Genomic DNA, 19,095 nt, shown 5'->3' on the forward strand with positions numbered 1-19,095 from the left:
CGAATCTTTTAAATTGTGATGGGCGTTGCTCGTACCAACGAACGACTGATCAAAATAACGAACCATCCCATATAGAGAGACGGTTTCTGGTGTAGGACTAACCTCGTAGGCTTTACAATCATTAGTTCTCAATTTTGGATTTTGCCACTCAGCTCTCAATTTTAGAATTTGGAATGGAAATCATTGTGTCGACCAGTGTAATAATTGGGCACGGTGATGGACAGAGGAGCCTCCAATAATTGTTGGAGGCGGTCATGCAGCAAGCCTGGCTGTTCGTGCAGTAAGAAAAGACTTGATCAAGGCTCGAGCCATTGCAGCTGTGGCTCCTACCTGGGCTGGCCCAATGCCTATAGTTTTTGGTCGAACGAATGACATGGAAACAAGGTTGGCTTTCTCATGAAGATTTCTTTTGCAATTTCACTGGTTTTTTTAATGTCATGGATTAGTTTTTGTCTCTATAGGAGTTATGGTCTTTTGAAAAGCAGAGGCATGTAGCTACAAACAACTACATGGAATTGACTGCAAAGGAATTCGTTCATTCACAAGCAAAATATTTGTAAAGTTCAGTGTGTCTTGATCTCTTGCCAGATCAAGGTTATGTAGACACATGATGCTAAAGGAAGAAATTATTTGAAGGAGCTTTTTCAAGTGCCTGTAATTGGAGGTTACAAGCTGAGATGTGCTCAGGCTACCATTGGAGAAGGAGGTGCCATGCTTGCTGCAACCTTTGTTGCCAGCTTCCTTGACTGGAGAGGCAGAGAGTTGTGCAAAGCAGACTGCTAGCTGGGGAGCTGAAAGGGAAACCTGCTGAAGAGGGTTGTGGAAGTCTCTCTTGTGGGCAAGGGAATCTGTTGGAATAGGCGGCCTTGGAGGTTGCCAAAAGAATTTGAGGCTGTTAAAAATGCTAAGACTAAAATCTACACCTTGGACTGAGACTAAATTTTGAAATACAGGTCCACACATTTGCAAGAGTCTGCAAGTGTTGCCCTTTGCCTGGAAAACACACCACACTTAAGTTATCGCTCTTGGCCCTCAAACCCATGTTTTTGCATTTCAGAGCGCAATCTACAAGGTCCCAGTTGTGGTTCTTTAAAATGGAGCCATCTTCTCTTGTGACTGAATGAGTAGTGGTTTCTTGAATCAAGAATACCTCTCATAACTGCATAGTTCACAAGATTTCCTTTAGCACTCCTATATTCCTCTATAGAATATGACACATCCTCCATACACGTGATCTTTGTTCATCTAGAAGCTAGCTATACCACTTAGGGAATAGTCCATTTGTTTGTGGTATTGTAGGCTCTTGGTTTGTTTCTTGAAATTCGACCTCCTTTGGACACGGTGTAGGCTGACTTCTATGAGTATTGGAGGGAGCATAGTCCACAAGATTCCCATGAGCCCTCCTATATTCCTCTATTCTTCTAGAAATACAAATAGATGGTGGAGCATCCTTAATAGCCATGATTTCTGTTCCATCTAGAAGCTACATATACATACTTATCATATTGTGGTATGGTAGGCTCTTCAAGTCCTCCTATGGACACAATGGAGGCTGACTTCCATGAGTATGAGAGGGATCCCATGCTAAAGCTAGTGATATTTGTGTTAATTTTTCATTGAGGAGAGAAAAAGCCATCTTCTATCCAATGCTTGGAATACAACATTAAGGTCTTATAATAATTACCTTTGCCTAAGGGTTGTGGAGGTTATAACCCTTTAAACGGAAACCATAAACCAAGAAAATGTATTTGGAGGCTGACTTCCATGAGTATGAGAGGGATCCCATGCTAAAGCTAGTGATATTTGTGTTAATTTTTCATGGAGGAGAGAAAAAGCCATCTTCTATCCAATGCTTGGAATACAACATTAAGGTCTTATAATAATTACCTTTGCCTAAGGGTTGTGGAGGTTCTAACCCTTTAAACGGACACCAGAAACCAAGAAAATGTATTTGTGGCTCCTTTCTTCAAGCATTTAGCCTATGTACAAAGCATTCACACCCAAAGCTCTTCAAGTGTGCAATTGAAGGTTTCTTCACTAAAGTAGGTCTATTGTGGAATCACGTCTTTTCATTGGTTTTGTTGCAACTTGAGTTGAAGGACTAGGAATCAATTGAATGTATTGTGCATGTGACATTCCCTTCTAGTAAACTTGATGACGGGGTGGAGACTCTGTCATCCTTCCTCCCTTGACTTCTGCTGAACTGCTACTGCTTATTGACTTTGACTTCTACTGACTTTGATTTGGTTTGAGCACCTTCACTCCAAGTCTTTGATGAAGAACTGAGCATGTGTTCGTTGTTGTTCCCATGCTTGTCTTCCCTTAACCTTGACATAGCGGTGAGTCACCTGTCGGAACTGACCATGCCTGTTGCTAGGCCTTTGGAACTGATTTGAGGGCTTACTGAGGTACTGGGTATGCATACCTACCCTCAGGGACTACTTCCTCTAGCTTTGCCTGTTTGCAGACCACTCCATCTACTACCTTGCTCATCCTTCCTATTTGAATTGTGCACATTCCTTCGGACATAGGTTAGTGGGTTGAGCCTGAATGCTCTGATACCAATGTTGCATGTGCGGAAGCCTTGCTGTAGTGATCCGCAGCCCTAAGCATACTTAAGAACATTGATGCTAATTAGCTTATGATTAAGACAGAGGAGAGAGATTAGATGTCATGTTTTCTTTATTACTATGGTACAAAAGGTAACTGATGCTTGTACATGATTTAGGCATAGGCTGACCCTTAGCCCTTCTACTTATGCTCTACTATTGCCATGGATGAATGATGGTTGAATAAATGACTTATCTTTTGCTGAAAATGACGCAATGCTTATATATTATGCCAAGGCTGTAGTTGGCCAGCATATAATGCTGTCGGCCACTTCTGTTGGACACGTATATCATAAATGTTGCGTTTGTACTTTCTGCCCTGTCCACACCTGTTGGTCACTTAGCCGATTGCAGTATGGAGCCCCCAAGCCCCATACCCTCCTTCATGGATTGTCATGCTGAGATGATGCTGATGGTGAAGATGGTTCTTCTAATGCTAATGGTGATGGTAATGCTGATGGTGAAGATGGTTCTTCTAATGCTGATGGTGATGGTAATGTTGATGAAGATGATGCTGCCTATGCTAATGACACTGATGATGTCCTTAAATGATACTTTAATCAAGGATTAGTGATGTTCATGCTAAGGTTTATGCCATGGCACGGGCGTGCACGTGACAGGATCAAGGTGAGACAAGTGGCCTTACACTTGTCACTTCAGCTATTGTGTGGCTCTCTAGTTGTCATTATAGCCTTCTCTTGCCATTTTAGCTCATGGGAGGCCCAGATCTATAAATTGGAGCCCTTTCTCCTCATTTGGAGGAGGCTCTTTTGCTGCACACTAGCCTTTACCACCGTTAGAGGCTGCCCTAATGATGGCTGCTCTCTTTCTCTCTCTCTTGAAGGCTGCCCATGAAGTATACTGGCTGTTGGCGCGACTGTTTTGAAGGCTTCCATTGCAAAGAAATACTGAAGGCAATGATACTTAATCATTTTATTATGATTTTCAGCCACTGTAGTTGTTGTACCGTCCATTGTATCGCTTGTACTAGCCCTTGTATCTATTGTAGCAGCCATTGTACCAGTTGTACTAGCCCTTGTACTTGTACCAACCCTTGTACTTGCTATACTAGCCATTGTACTTGTTGTACTAGCCATTGTACTTGTTGTATTGGCTGAATGGAGAGTTGTATTTGTTGTACGAGCTCTATTGCATGAAGACCCGTGGTTTTTGGGGAAGAATTAGTACACACACGGAGGTATATGTTTTATATTGTTGGCTCGGCATTTCTAGAGCCTGTGTACTGGTTGAACTTTATGGCTGCCTCGTGTTGGTTGTGTTATGGCATTTGTATATGGATAATCCGGCATCTCCCGTGGGGAGAGTAAGGCTCTCAAAGCTTGTACATGATATTTTCTCCTTGGGAAATAAAATACTCCAAGGGGGTGGGGTCGGTCCATTCGGACTTCTATGCAGTGTTAGCTGCGCACATCTCTGTTTTACAGTTCTGTGGATTAAGTGGCATATGTTTAAGGCTGTGGCCAATTTCAGTGTTTAATTTAATAGTCATAAGTGTTTTGCAAACCCCTGCGCACCGCGCTTCGGAAGTTACATTGGTATCAGAGCATTGGCTTTTTCACTCGTGTGAAGACGATCGTGTTGGGACATAAACACAGGCTATTAGTGTGGTTAAATACACCCGGCCTATCCACTTATGGGAGCAGTCATGCATCAAGGCATGTGCAAAAGAAAATGTGATTTATGGATTCTTAGAATCTATTTTGGAATCGTGGATTTGGCTTGATTGCTTGTATTCTCTTCTATATAGAATTGGCTATTTTGCTTGATTTATGGATCTTATTATCAAACTCAAAGGCAACCAATATGGAAAAATATATTTTGGCTACCATGGTGGGTTCATTGAAGACAAAACAGGGTTAGGGTTAGGGTTTACAGAAAGCAAACAGGCGTGGAAACCAAGGTGAAGGAGTGAACACGACTGCTGTACTCTTCAATGAATAATAAAAATCAAGTACAAGCCACATGATAGTGACCCCTAAAGGATAAGTGTTCACATGTCCGGCCATAAATGTGCCGGGTGGACCAAAACACTTATAAACTGCATATAAGTGAAACTGAACTGAACTGGGGGAAAAAACCTCCACTAACTGAAGTAAAAAGTGCCCCAGTAACCTACTGATGATCACTAGCACTCCTCTGGGTACATACACAGCATAAAACCCAACAAACCCCCCTGGAGTGATATGTGATCACTGTACATCATCCACCAAAAGGAAACAAATTCAAAGCATTGCGGAATGCTTCAAATTTCGGACGTGGTAATGCCTTGGTGAAGATGTCTGCCACATTCTGATCTGTAGGACAGTAGATCAGACTGATATCTCCTGCCTGGAGTCTCTCCCGAACAAAATGATAGTGAATCTCAATGTGTTTCGTGCGAGCATGAAACACAGGATTCCTGGCCACAGCAATGGCACTCTGACTATCATTATAGATAGGTGTAGGCTCCTCCACTGAAATATCCATATCAGTCATAAGACGACGCAGCCAAACACACTCAACAGTAGTAGTGTAGGCTGCTCTGTACTCTGCCTCACAAGATGAAGTGGCCACTGTGGTCTGCTTCTTGCTTAGCCAAGAAATGCATGAAGCGCCAAGGAAGAAACAATTCCCACTAGTGGAATGTCTGGTATCAAAATCACCAGCCCAATCTGAATCACTGTAAGCATGTAACTGCATGTCACCCCCCTCAGGATAAAGCAACCCAAGAGACAAGGTACCCTGCAAATAACGGAATACACGCTTCACAGCTTGCCAATGTGACAACCGTGGGCTGTGCATGAATCTGCTCAACTGAGAGACTGCATACTGAATATCTGGCCTTGTATTACACAAGTAAATGAGGCACCCAACAGCCTGAGCATATGTAGTGGCATCAAAGGAAACACTGTCATCTTGTAGTGACAGTTTCATCCCAGGCTCCATAGGAGTACTAATAGGCTTGCGATCCTGAAATTTAAACTTCTCCAGAAGTTTAGCAACATAACGTGATTGCAACAACCCAATGCCTCTGTTATCCTGCACAAACTGTATGCCCAAATAGTAATGTACAAGACCCAAGTCAGACATGTCAAATGTCTGTTGCAGTATCTCCTTAAATGCTGCAATTTTGTCATCATTTGATCCCATGAGCAAGAGATCATCCACATAAAGACTGATGACCAGCAGATCTGTCTCTTCTTTCTTCACATACAAAGTGGCCTCTGATGGACTGTTCACAAATCCCTGAGTGAGTAGAAAAGCATCTATTTTTGCATACCAAGCTCGTGGAGCTTGTTTCAAACCATACAAGGCCTTTTTCAGCCTGCATACTTTCCCCTCATGACCATGTTCTGCAAATCCCATGGGCTGAAATACATAAACTTCCTCCTCGAGGTCCCCATGTAGGAATGCAGTCTTTATGTCCAACTGGTGAACAACCCAACCACGATGTGCAGCCAATGCAATGACCGACATACGGGATGTAGGAGCAAATGTCTCCTCATAATCAATGCCCTTCTTCTGTGCATAGCCCTTTGCAACTAGACGGGCTTTGTACCTGTCAATGGATCCATCTGCATGTCTTTTCAACTTATAGACCCATTTAGTACCAATGGCTTTCTTGCCTTTGGGCAGATCAACCAAATCCCATGTTTGATTCTTTTTAATAGAATCAATTTCATTCTGCATGGCTTTGTTCCAATGCACATTATCTCGTGCATCCACAAATGAATCAGGCTCATCATCATCCTGTAAACTGGCTGCCATAACCAGATTCAAATCCATGATGTGTGCATGCTCATTGGTCCTTGTCTCCCTACGAGTACGACCAGCAAGAGGACCCTCTAAATGGCTGTCCTGTAATGTCCTCAAATACCATCTAGGTATATGTCTGACCTGTGGTGCCTGCTGTCCCATATTTGGTTCAACTTCTGGCTGATTTGGCTGTTGAATTTCTGCACCACCTACATCATTTGCTGGCTGTCCAGTACCCTCATGAGTTGGATCACCAACTGTGGAATGAAACTCCATGGGTAGAAGACCTTCAAACACATCATTTTCAGCCTGATTTGCCTCATAACCAGCCATGGATAATTCTGATTTTTCATCAAAAATCACATCCCGACTGATGAATATCTTCCTGGATAGTGGGTCATATAACCTGTAGCCCTTGCTCTCACGGCTATACCCAACAAAAATGCATTTTGTGGCTTTATCATCAAGCTTCCTCCTCAACTCTTTGGGTATGTGTGCATAAGCAAGACACCCAAAGATACGAAAATGCGATACAGAAGGCTTGCGGCCATGCCAAGCCTCAAAAGGAGTAATAGAAACCAATGCCTTTGTGGGACATCGATTTAAAATATGACAAGCACACATTACTGCTTCCGCCCAAAAGATATGTGGTAGTCTTTTTGCCTTTAGCATACATCTGGCCATCTCCATGAGTGACCGATTTTTCCTTTCTGCAACCCCATTCTGCTGTGGAGTGTAAGGAGTAGTATACTGATGTTTTATACCTCTACTCCCAAGAAAGGAATTCAGCACATGTGACATATATTCCCCCCCTCGGTCAGAACGGAGAGTCTTCACCTTGCATCCTGACTCTGTTTCAGCAAGTGCTACAAAGGCCAAAAATGCATCATATACCTGTGATTTCTGTGTCAAAGGATAGACCCAGCATATACGAGAGAAGTCATCAATAAATGTTGCAAAATAAAAGCAACCACCTAATGACTTCGTCTGCATGGGTCCACAAAGATCACTGTGTATAAGTTGCAACTTTGCAGTTGCTCTTAGAGCCTGATCACGTGGGAAGGAAAACCTGTGCATTTTTCCCAAAATACATCCTTCACAAATGTGATCTGGAGGCTTCTCCATGAGAGGTAGATCTGTAAACATATTATGTCGCTGCATAAGCATAAGACTACCAAAATTTACATGCCCCATGCGAGCATGCCATAACTCGGCATCAACCATAGCTGGAGTAAGAGTGAATGCATGATAAGCAGACTGATCCACTGGCTGAAATGCATCCAACTCATAAAGTCCATGACATAATGTACCAGTAAGCATCAAGGTCAAGGCATTTGCTTTGTCTCTGACCATGCATTTATCATCATCAAAATGGACTTGCATTCCACAATGTGCTAAAGAAGAAATGGACAACAAATTCTTCTTTATCCCTGGTACATATAAGGCATCTGTAAGGCGGAGAATGGAGCCATCAATGGCTGTAAGCTGAATCTCCCCAATGCCACACACTGGATATGAAGCATTGTTGGCACACTGAACAGTTTTGCCAACAGGGGCAGGGCCAACATGACTAAACAAATCCCTGCGAGATGTGATATGCTTTGAGGCACCACTATCAAAATATCAAGTACATGCATGCTCTGTCAAACTGAGTGCCTGTGAAGACCAAGAGGCATCATAGCTGCATGTAAAAAAACAGTAATCCCTGTCCTCAACAAAAGAAGCAGTCTCTGGAGGAGCTTTAGGAGCATCATTAACAGACATCCCAGCTTCCTTTGCCTTCTCTTTGGCAATCCTCTTCCTACATTCCGTGATGTAGTGACCTGGCTTCTTACAGTAATGACATTTGCCCTTCTTCTTGGGCTGTCCATCACCTTTCTTGGTATCCTGTGAAGAACCACCATCACCTGAATTTTGATTTGCACTCTTTGGCTGAGATTTTCCTTTTCCTTTTTGACCTGCAGTAAATGCTTGTTCAGCATTTGTGTTCATATTCATATTCTTCCTCATTTGCTCCTCTTGTAGTAAGAGAGCAACAAGTTCCTGATACTTGAGGGGTTCAACAGCATTCCTCATGCTGAGGTTCAAAGAGGTATGGAAAGCCAAGTAAGATCTTGGCAAAGAGTGCAAGATGGTGGACACAAGCTGTGTCTCAGGAATAATCTCATCCACATTGATGAGTTGCTCTCTCAAATCCTGCAGCTTGTTTAAGTGGCTAGACATATCATCTCCTTCATTCATTTTCTGATTTTCCAGCTCTCTTTTCAAAAATGAGATCCTAGCCTCATTACGAGCAGCATACATCTGCTCCAAAGTCACCCATGCATTCTGTGAAGAGCCAGCTGAACGAATATGAGGTATAATGGACCTCTGAACTGACAAAGCAATGAGTGACAAAGCTTGTGCATCCCTGGCATCCCATGTCTTTTGAGCATTTGTTCTCTGAACAGGCAATGGCTGTCCTAGAGCCTGTAACTGTTGTCCTCGTCCACGAGCACCCCCTTGGGGAGGAGTCTCTGGAGCCAATGGACCTGGACGTGGTTCATCACCACTAACAAAATCCCAAAGACCTTTAGCCACGAGCACATTTTTCAGCATAAAACTCCACAAGGAGTAGTTCGTGCCATCCAATTTGTCTTCCTTAGACAAATATGTGAATACATCACTTTGCTGTTGATTTGCCATTATGCTTTACGCACAATGTTGTACCTGTTTACCAAAAAACCCAATAGCAAAAAACCCCGATAACAACTGTACTCCACTGAATACAGTTCACCCAAATCTGCCTGCACTCTCAATCCTCTGAATGTGCAGCTCAATGCACCAATGACTGAGTAGAGCAGCAAATGGCGTACACAATGCCAAAATGCCCCAAAAATGCCCTAATTGGCTGCACCCAAACTGTGCTGAAAACCTGTATATTTTTCTTGCTAGAAAAACTGCCTGTTGTGCCTGTATATTTTTCACAGAGAAAAATAAAAATGCCCAAAACTCAAAACCTGTAATGCTTACCAGCTGAGATAAGAGATGATTGATGTACTCGTAGACTGTTGTACTGTGCAGGTACTTTACGAAACCAGTCCTCTGTAAGCAAGCAGGTACAGTACGGATTCTGAGGCGACCACAGTACTGCAGGTTCAGTCAGCGCTGAAGGCGTATGGCTGCGCAAGTGACAGTAGGCACTGTCGGGTCTGCAGGCGGCGACTTGTAGTACTGTTGGCGCTGAAGGCGTAGGCGTACGGTGGCTAGTACACGTGCGCTGTACACGTGCGCTCAAGTTATAGGCGGCGTACTGACTAATGCAGTACCCGACTGAAGGCGACCAGGTACGGGCAGCAGGCGCAGAGTAGATCTGACGGCGCACAGGTGTACGGGCTGAAGGCCAACTGGAGGCGACTAGACACGGGCAGGTGGCGCACACGTAGAGCTGAAGGCGGCGCAGGCTTGGTGTACGGGTAGTGTTGAGCGCAGGCAGTGTACGTATGATGTACGGGTCAGATGTACGGGCAGTTGATAAAGATAAATGTGTACAGCAATGGGCAAAGGCAAAGCTTCAATGGCTCTGATACCAATTGAAGACAAAACAGGGTTAGGGTTAGGGTTTACAGAAAGCAAACAGGCGTGGAAACCAAGGTGAAGGAGTGAACACGACTGCTGTACTCTTCAATGAATAATAAAAATCAAGTACAAGCCACATGATAGTGACCCCTAAAGGATAAGTGTTCACATGTCCGGTCATAAATGTGCCGGGTGGACCAAAACACTTATAAACTGCATATAAGTGAAACTGAACTGAACTGGGGGAAAAAACCTCCACTAACTGAAGTAAAAAGTGCCCCAGTAACCTACTGATGATCACTAGCACTCCTCTGGGTACATACACAGCATAAAACCCAACATTCATAACCCTCACGTCACATGATTGAACCTCTAGAGTGCTTTCAGACGTCGAGCTCAAGAGTGTTCAAGAGTGCCTACTACTGATGATGAGATTTTGGAAGGACAAGCAACCACAACAGATGGTGTTGGAACTTGGTGAAGCTGCAAAGACTCATAAAAGAAAAGACCCATAGAAGACTATGATGTTGAGTTCAGAGCACTCTTGATGATTCTAGACTAAGCTGACAAGCCAACATCAGCTACCCTAAGACAATGGTGGATGGCTTTTGCAAACAACGCTCTTGCAGATATAACTATGGCTTCATTTGATCTAGAAACTCTAACAAGTGGTAGTAGGAGTAATGAGAGCAAAAAGGATTCTGAGGAAAAATAAGAAAGTATCTTCGTTTGTGTTCTTGAAGGTCGCCCAATCCAGGTATCTCTTGGTCACCATATCGGTGTTTTAATTTGCCAAGAAGTAGGTGCTTTTTTAGGGTTTTACTGGCGGGATAGGATTCATCTGGATTTTGAGAGAAGGGGGAGAAAGGGGGGATTCGTATGCATGTGATAATTGTGCTGGAAATCTCTAAAGCCATAGTTCTTTCTCTGATTTGTTAGTGTTGCAGCAGGTTATGTCTGTTTTTCCCATGGTGTTTGTGTGCTCGACTAGCATGGGTAAACACCATAGCAGCTAGGTGTGCATAGTAGAGGATCATGTACAGGGTTGTAGCAGGGGCACTCTCTATGCAAGAATCTGGTCACGTAAACTGTTGTTTGTGCAGGTATGCAGCCATATAGCACATGCGGAAAGGGCTGTACAGGCCTTGAAACAAGCCATACAGAGTCTGAATCAGGCCAGCAGGTGGCAGGCAGGCGCAGAAGGGCAGCCTGACGGACAGGTTGGAGAGAGAGAGAGAGAGAGAGAGAGAGAGAGAGACGTGGATGGCAGGCTGTTGCCGACCTGCAGTTCTGCAGAAGGGCGCTTTACGCCATCCATGGAGGGTGGCTAAAAAAAAAAAACAAAAATGCCAGTGCTATTTTTGTTATAAAAAAGCATGGGCTGTCTTTTCTAAAATGCCAAGAGGGGGGGGGGGGGGGGGAGTTTTTAATGCACAGCGAAAAGAGGCCTAAATTTTTTTTAAAGGAAAAAGCACTTTGGTGATTTTTTTGCCCATAAAAGGGGGGACCTTAGATCACTTGTCCTCGGGAGGTGATGAAACTAACTGAAGGCGGCTAGCCCATCGGGAGGGCTCTTCATCTTTCGTGCGTGGAGCACATGTGGGTCACCTTGTGTTGCATGCTTTTCTCCAGTTTCTCGCATCAAATGATGTAAAGAGTGGAGGGAAGGCTGAAAATATGAGCACATGAAGAAGGGATTATGAAGCAGGTAACCGAATTATTGGACCAAGGTTTGGTTCAGCCAAGCTCCTCGCTATCCTATTCACCTGTCTTGCTAGTGCAGAAGGATGGTTTCTTCCGCGCGTGTGGATTACTTGGCTTTAAACATGCTTACTATCAAGATCCCATGCATAGATGACATCCTTGATAAACTTGATGTGTTTGCAGGTAGCGTATGGCAGTAGTGACCAGGCGGCGGCTGGTGCAACTAGGAGGCACAGCCAACTGTTGGCTCTTGTGGTCGCTAGCGCACAGTAGGAAGCAGTGATGGTTGGCGCAAGTGGTGCAGCCAGTCACATAAGCAGTGGTTGGCTGGCTAGCGCGGGCGGCGCACAGAGGCAAGAACAACAGTGGGTACAGGTAGCACTAGTTGCTGTAGGTGGCGGAGATGACTGGCAACTGCTCTGGTTATGAAGGCAGCTGGCAATTTGGCAATAGCGTTGGGCAACGCACAACAACAGATGGTGCAAAGGGACTAGCACTGGTTGGCAGTGTTGGCGGAAGGCGGCACACATGCGGTTGTTACAAGGTGTCGCAAAGTACAATAGATGGCGGCTCAGATGATGGTGACGGTTGGCGCACAGAAAACAGCAGCAGCAGTAGCCGTTAGTTGAGGCAGTTTGTAGACGCAGCTAGCGGCGCACTTTGCTGATGATGCCAACGATGAAGGTTCTCCCTGCCTCCACGTTCAAATTGATGAAAGAGATGATGACGAACGACAAATCTTCAACGATGATAATCTTACTCACCTTGATGATGATGATGATAATGATGAAGATGATGTTCACACACACTTGACGATCTTGTTTCTGGTGCTACAAGAGAGGTTCAAGCCTTTTTATAGTTGAAGAGGGCCTTGCTTTTTGCCAAAAGCTTATCCATGCTTTTGCATTTGCCTTTTACTCTTTTAGTTTTTAATAATAAATTATTGCTCAAATATGGCCAGCTTTTCCCAAAGTTCTTGTGCTTTGCTTTTTTGGCTTCAGGGCCTTGCTTTTTTTTCCTAGAGCTGCTTTTTAAAAAAGCGGCTTTTAGCTTTTTGGTCTGGCTTAGTCTCCTCTTGCCAGTGGTGCTCTTGGCTTGCGGTCAACCCAGTTTGACTTTTTGCTTTTTCTTTGCTTTTTGACCAAAAATGGTGCTTTTCCGTGTGCACTCCTTATGGTCCGTGTCCCTATGCCTTTTTCCTCCTGTCTGGTGTCCGGACAAGGGTTCCATCATGTGAAATAGAGCTAGGAGGGCCAAATAGTGACAGTGAGGTTGCAAATTCAGTTGTGTTGGATTTCCTTAAGGCTTAAATGCTATGTTGTAGATCAGAAAATAGCTTGGGAGAAGTATCTACTACCGGTAAACACCACGTGAAAGGTCCCGTTTAAGATTGTTTATGGCAAGGTGATATTGCCATCCATCCTACGCACTAAGCATGAGACCGTTGTAGTTGATGAGTATGTCAGAGATCTTGATGCTGCCTTTGCACAAGTGTGGATGGACAATCACAAGATAAGCATAAGAGGATTGTTGACAAGCATATGACATCAAAGAGAATGATTGGGTATTACTGAAATTTGAGAAAGCAAGACTCAATAAGAGGCCAGGAAAGGAGGGAGCATGCCCTAAGCTCTCTACCAGGTAGTACGGACCTTTTAAGATGATCAAGTAGATCAATGAGGTTGCTTTTTGGCTTCCGGTGCTGAGCATTGGAGGATTCACAATGCTTTCATGTGAGTCTATTGCGGAAGTATGTGGGGCTAGAGCCAAAAGAGCCTGTCACACAGAAGAGTTGCTAGAGGTTGATGAGTTAGAGAGTTCTTCAACATGAGTACATTGTGTTTCACAAGAAGAGAGTTACTTGTTAGTAAGTTTTTCGAGCGATACCTTGTGAAGTTCAAGAACTAATTGCCTATCGACACAAAATGGATTGATGAAGGCCACTTCAAAGGTTACCCACATCTTCTTCAAGCGTATTTGGAGGCTTTTCAGTTGAGGTCAACTATTTAGAAGCTAGGGGAGATGTCACCATTTGGCCGTCCAAGTGGTCTTCCCCTATTTTGTGCCAAGGTGCAGAAGCCAGGGAGCTCTGTGTCACCCATACTAAGGTTAGGACTCATGTCACCGTCCATTTGTGCTTGGCATGCCCTTAACAGTTCTTGGGCTACTTCTAGCTTGCCCGGATTGGGGTATTCTGTCAGCTTCTTAGGTAGGTTGTTAGGGTCTATGACTAGTTTGTAAGATCCTCTTTTCTCTCTCAAGAGGATGAAGAAATGTTGGAAATTGTATCCTCGCTTGATCCCTCTTGAACTGTCACGCGGTCTTTCTTTTTTTTGTAATACGTTACATTACTAGTGGGAAATCTCCAAGTGGAGGAGAAAATCCACAGTCAGAATACAGAAAACATGAGGTAAGTTACAAGCCTAAGTGTCCAACTATGAGACAACTAAAATTAAAAAACAATCAAAGAACACGTGTAGCTGGTGCAAGGGAAGATCTCCAAGGTCAAAAGAGTCAGAGAGTTACACACAGCTTTGTGTCCCAAGAACACCACACTGTTATCTCCTCTAATCTGCTAAGTCAGTGCATCCATGAGGCCTTGAATATGCATCTGATTGAACCATGCACATAGCCACAAACTTAGCCATGAAAACAGTCCACAAACTCTTCCAAATCAGTCTACAATCTTGCCCTGTTTCTACCCTCTGAACTGTCAAACCCTTCCTCTCACAAAGGGCCAGAGAAACAACTCCGAGACAGTCACGAGCCAGTGAAAAGAGAGACTCGATTATACACTACCTGCAGTCCCACCTGCTCGCAAAGAGAGAGAGAGAAACCTGCAATCCTTGTGCCACCTTCCTCCACAGAGAGAAAGAGAGAGATAAACCGTCGACTGTGCTGCCTACAGTCTGCCCAAATGCATTAGCTTTCCAAGCAAGAGAGGGAGATAGAGAGTGTAACTCGCGACGGCGGGTGCCCGGGGGACTAGGGCCTTTGACACACTTGTTGATACCATCAATGCATATTAAAACATTTAAACATGGCCACAGCCTTAACACATATCCATCATCACTTTGCATAAAACATAAAGCTGGACAAAACATCCACAAATGCTGCAAATGGAGCTTGCACGAGTGACACTGCATAGAGGCCGGAATGGGCCGACTCCCCCCCTTGGAGTATTTTATTACCCAAGGAGAATAATATCATGTACAAGCTTTGAGGGCCTTACTCTCCCCACAGGAGATGCCAGATTATCCATATACAAATGCCATAACACAGCCCAACACAAGGCAACCAAGCCGGAACATAGGCTGTAGAAATGCCGAGCCAACAATATAATCCATATACCTCCGTGTGGGTACTGATTCTTCCCCAAAAATCACAGGTCTTCATGCAATAGAGCTAGTACAGCAAGTACAACTCTCCATTCAGCCGGTACAACAGGTACAATGGCTGGTACAGCAGGTACAGTGGCTGGTACAGCCGGTACGGTGGCTGGTACAGCAGGTACAGCAAGTACAGTGGCTGGTACAGCCGGTACGGTGGCTGGTATAGCAGGTATAGCAAGTACAAATGTGGCTAGAAATCATAATAAATGATTGAATACCCTTGCCTTCAGTATTTCTTCGCGATGGAAACCTCCAAAACAGTCCCATACAGCCGGTATTCTTCATGGGCAGCCTTCAAGTGAGAGAGAAAGAGAGTAGCCATCATTAGAGAAGCCTTCAACGGTGGTAGAGGCTAGTGTGCAGCAAGAGAGCCTCTCTTAATGAAGGGGCTCCAATTTATAGATTTGGGCCTCCCATGAGCTAAAATGGCAAGAGAAGGCTACAATGACAAGTGGGAGCCACACAATAGCTGAAGTGACAAGTGTGAGGCCACTTGTCTCACTTTGATCCACTTTATAACAAGTGTCAGGCCACTTGTCTCACTTTGGTCCACTTTCTTGCCACATGTCCCAATCTAAGAGATGGGTCCTTCCATAATCTTTATCTCTAAAAATATCCCAACTGGTAGACATTATGTCATAGGCACTTTGCCAACTCTTGGTATCTGCTCAATTCCAGATGTAATGACGCGAACAGAATTTCCATCGGAGTCGGGCCAAAAATAGCAACTCTCCTAAATTTTAGGAGTGTGGTCCTTTGTATTCTAGGATAATCCCCCATTCCCAAAGCTTGTACTTTCCAAATATTTAAACATCTTGGAGTCCACCAGACCCCTTTCAGACTGGGAAATGTCCAGGCTGGTGACATCCTCCCCAACTTCTTAAAAGTTGTCTGCAACTTTAAGCTTTAAGCGATATATTCAAGATATAATCACGTCCCATCGATTGGGCAAGACGAGAGAGTCTCAAAAATCCAATATAACTGAAGAATCCATGTCCCAAGTAAATGGGCGAGACAAAACAGTCCCATAAGTCCAGATATCATAATCCATGTCCCAAGTAAATGGGCGAGACAAAATGAGTCTCCTGCCAACAAGACATCGGTCCACATGACCCTTGGCATAGACATAAGTCCCGTCATGTCCACTTTACCACTTGCACTCCGTGTTGGTACTCTGACCACACACCTTGGATGAGAGGTGGGCTTACAAGAGACACACAATGAGCCGGAACGGCCGACCCCTCCCTTGAGTAAATTGTATCACTATTGGAGAAATTCCATACATAGCTTCACGGGCATCCATTGCCAAATCCTCCATGCCAATGCATATGAAATTCAGCATTTAGAAAACAATGGTATGTCGATGTAGATCACCAAGGAGCTGCCTTGACGCCCGGCCCGACTTCAGTGTCCATATTCTCTACCATTGGCTCTTATGTTCTACCAAGTAAGGTAGCAACATCTTGAAGAGCGCTTAGGACAAGAGAAATACTACACAGGGCGGCTAAACAAGGAGTCCTGAAAACAATCACTCGCAGGCATAGATAACCTGGTGTTCCATACGCATTTCTGCTACACATAGTTTATAGGCATTTCGGCCACCAACTCACACTACCCTCTCAAGTGCCCATGTTCCCTTCCATCTGCTCTCTATTGTTCCACCCACACATGGTAGAAACAATCTTCAAGAGAGCACGTAGGACAAGAGAACACTACACAGGGTATGTTGTGCTTGTCACTACCCTTTGAAGTGCCCATGTTCCTTTCCATCTGCTCCACCCTCACATGGTAGAAACAATCTTCAAGAGAGCACGTAGGACAAGAGAACACTACACAGGGTATGTGAATCATGAGTTCCATAAGTCCAATGCATCCCAAATAAAGGGAGTCAAAAAGAATAATCCATCCCAGTAAAAGGGAGCCATAAACATAATCCATAAACCTGAGGATGGATCCAAATTCCTAGAAAAGAAGTCCAGGAATCCATACACTTGTATACCATAATCCTTGTATACCATAACTCTTACCACATACTCCGTGCTAACCACACACCTTAGAGTAGAGGTGGACTTTATCCATAAAAGCATCATATCCATGAGATATCCAAAGATTTCTTCTCTATAAACTCGGACAGATTTGTCCATAAAAATTGCTTGTGAAGCCCAATATCTACATAAATCTGGTCCAAGAAAGAAATCTCCATAGATAATCCATCCCAATAAAGAGAGCCATGAAAAGAATTTATCCCATTAAAGGGAGCCATAAACAATGTTTCCCTGAAACCATCTCAAGGCAAACAACAACACCTTTCTCCCTGCATAGCTATACAAGGGTTAGTGAACATCAAAAACACTTCATAGTAAATAGCCAACGCACCAACTTTGCAAACTCAAAGTATACTTAGCTTTTCTTTGCCAGGTTGGTCATGAAGCCAAAAGAAATATCTCCTCACCATATCCTTAAGATATCTCGAGATATAGATTCTCCATATAGCTTGCCTTTAAGCTTGATAATATAATCCGCAATACCCATATGGAAAGAGTGCTAAACGTGTGCACATAAAGCCAACTCCATACTTCCAAGATACATTTTGTGAATTCTTAAATCCTTAGATCAACAAGCTGACTATTGCTCATGCTCTTGCTTTATAAGCTATGAAGCGGCTAGCCATGCTTAACAGCAATGATGGTAAGTGTGGTCCCCACTTGAGATCTTTTCTCTTCCTTATTGATAGAAGGAAGCCTCCGCTTCCAAGAAAGCCTATGCTCTGATACCAATGTAACTCGCGGCGGCGGGTGCCCGGGGGACCAGGGCCTTTGACACACTTGTTGATACCATCAATGCATATTAAAACATTTAAACATGGCCACAGCCTTAACACATATCCATCATCACTTTGCATAAAACATAAAGCTGGACAAAACATCCACAAATGCTGCAAATGGAGCTTGCACGAGTGACACTGCATAGAGGCCGGAATGGGCCGACCCCCCCTTGGAGTATTTTATTACCCAAGGAGAATAATATCATGTACAAGCTTTGAGGGCCTTACTCTCCCCACGGGAGATGCCGGATTATCCATATACAAATGCCATAACACAGCCCAACACAAGGCAACCAAGCCGGAACATAGGCTGTAGAAATGCCGAGCCAACAATATAATCCATATACCTCCGTGTGGGTACTGATTCTTCCCCAAAAACCACGGGTCTTCATGCAATAGAGCTAGTACAGCAAGTACAACTCTCCATTCAGCCGGCATAGTAGGTACAATGGCTGGTACAGCAAGTACAATGGCTGGTATAGCAGGTACAGTGGCTGGTACGGTGGTTGGTACAGCAAGTATAGCAAGTACAGTGGCTGGTACAGCCGGTACGGTGGCTGGTACAGCAGGTACAGCAAGTACAAATGCTGGTACAACACATACAATGGCTAGAAATCATAATAAATGATTGAATACCCTTGCCTTCAGTATTTCTTTGCGATGGAAGCCTCCAAAAGAGTCCCATACAGCCGGTATTCTTCATGGGCAGCCTTCAAGTGAGAGAGAAAGAGAGTAGCCATCATTAGAGAAGCCTTCAACGGTGGTAGAGGCTAGTGTGCAGCAAGAGAGCCTCTCTTAATGAAGAGAGAGGGCTCCAATTTATAGATTTGGGCCTCCCATGAGCTAAAATGGCAAGAGAAGGCTACAATGACAAGTGGGAGCCACACAATAGCTGAAGTGACAAGTGTGAGGCCACTTGTCTCACTTTGATCCACTTTATAACAAGTGTCAGGCCACTTGTCTCACTTTGGTCCACTTTCTTGCCACATGTCCCAATCTAAGAGATGGGTCCTTCCATAATCTTTACCTCTAAAAATATCCCAACTGATAGACGTTCTGTCATAGGCACTTTGCCAACTCTTGGTATCTGCTTAATTCCAGATGTAATGACACGAATAGAATTTCCATCGGAGTCGGGCCAAAAATAGCAACTCTCCTAAATTTTAGGAGTGTGGTCCTTTGTATTCTAGGATAATCCCCCATTCCCAAAGCTTGTACTTTCCAAATATTTAAACATCCTGGAGTCCACCAG

The 19,095-nt window shown here is 44.1% G+C and overlaps 1 protein-coding gene across 1 annotated transcript in view; it reads left to right on the forward strand.

Moving 5' to 3' along the window:
* Nucleotides 1–19,095, forward strand: part of LOC147606319 (uncharacterized) — a 48,091-nt gene that overhangs the window by 730 nt on the left and 28,266 nt on the right. Inside the window, exon 3 of the mRNA XM_086791738.1 lies at nucleotides 225–384. Coding sequence (XP_086647864.1) covers nucleotides 225–384 — 160 coding nt within the window. The remainder of the gene's footprint in view (nucleotides 1–224; nucleotides 385–19,095) is intronic.

This window comes from Cibotium barometz, chromosome 57, assembly GCF_041138505.1.
Source record: "Cibotium barometz isolate CiBa-2024 chromosome 57, ASM4113850v1, whole genome shotgun sequence".
Classification (NCBI taxonomy): Eukaryota; Viridiplantae; Streptophyta; class Polypodiopsida; order Cyatheales; family Cibotiaceae; genus Cibotium; species Cibotium barometz.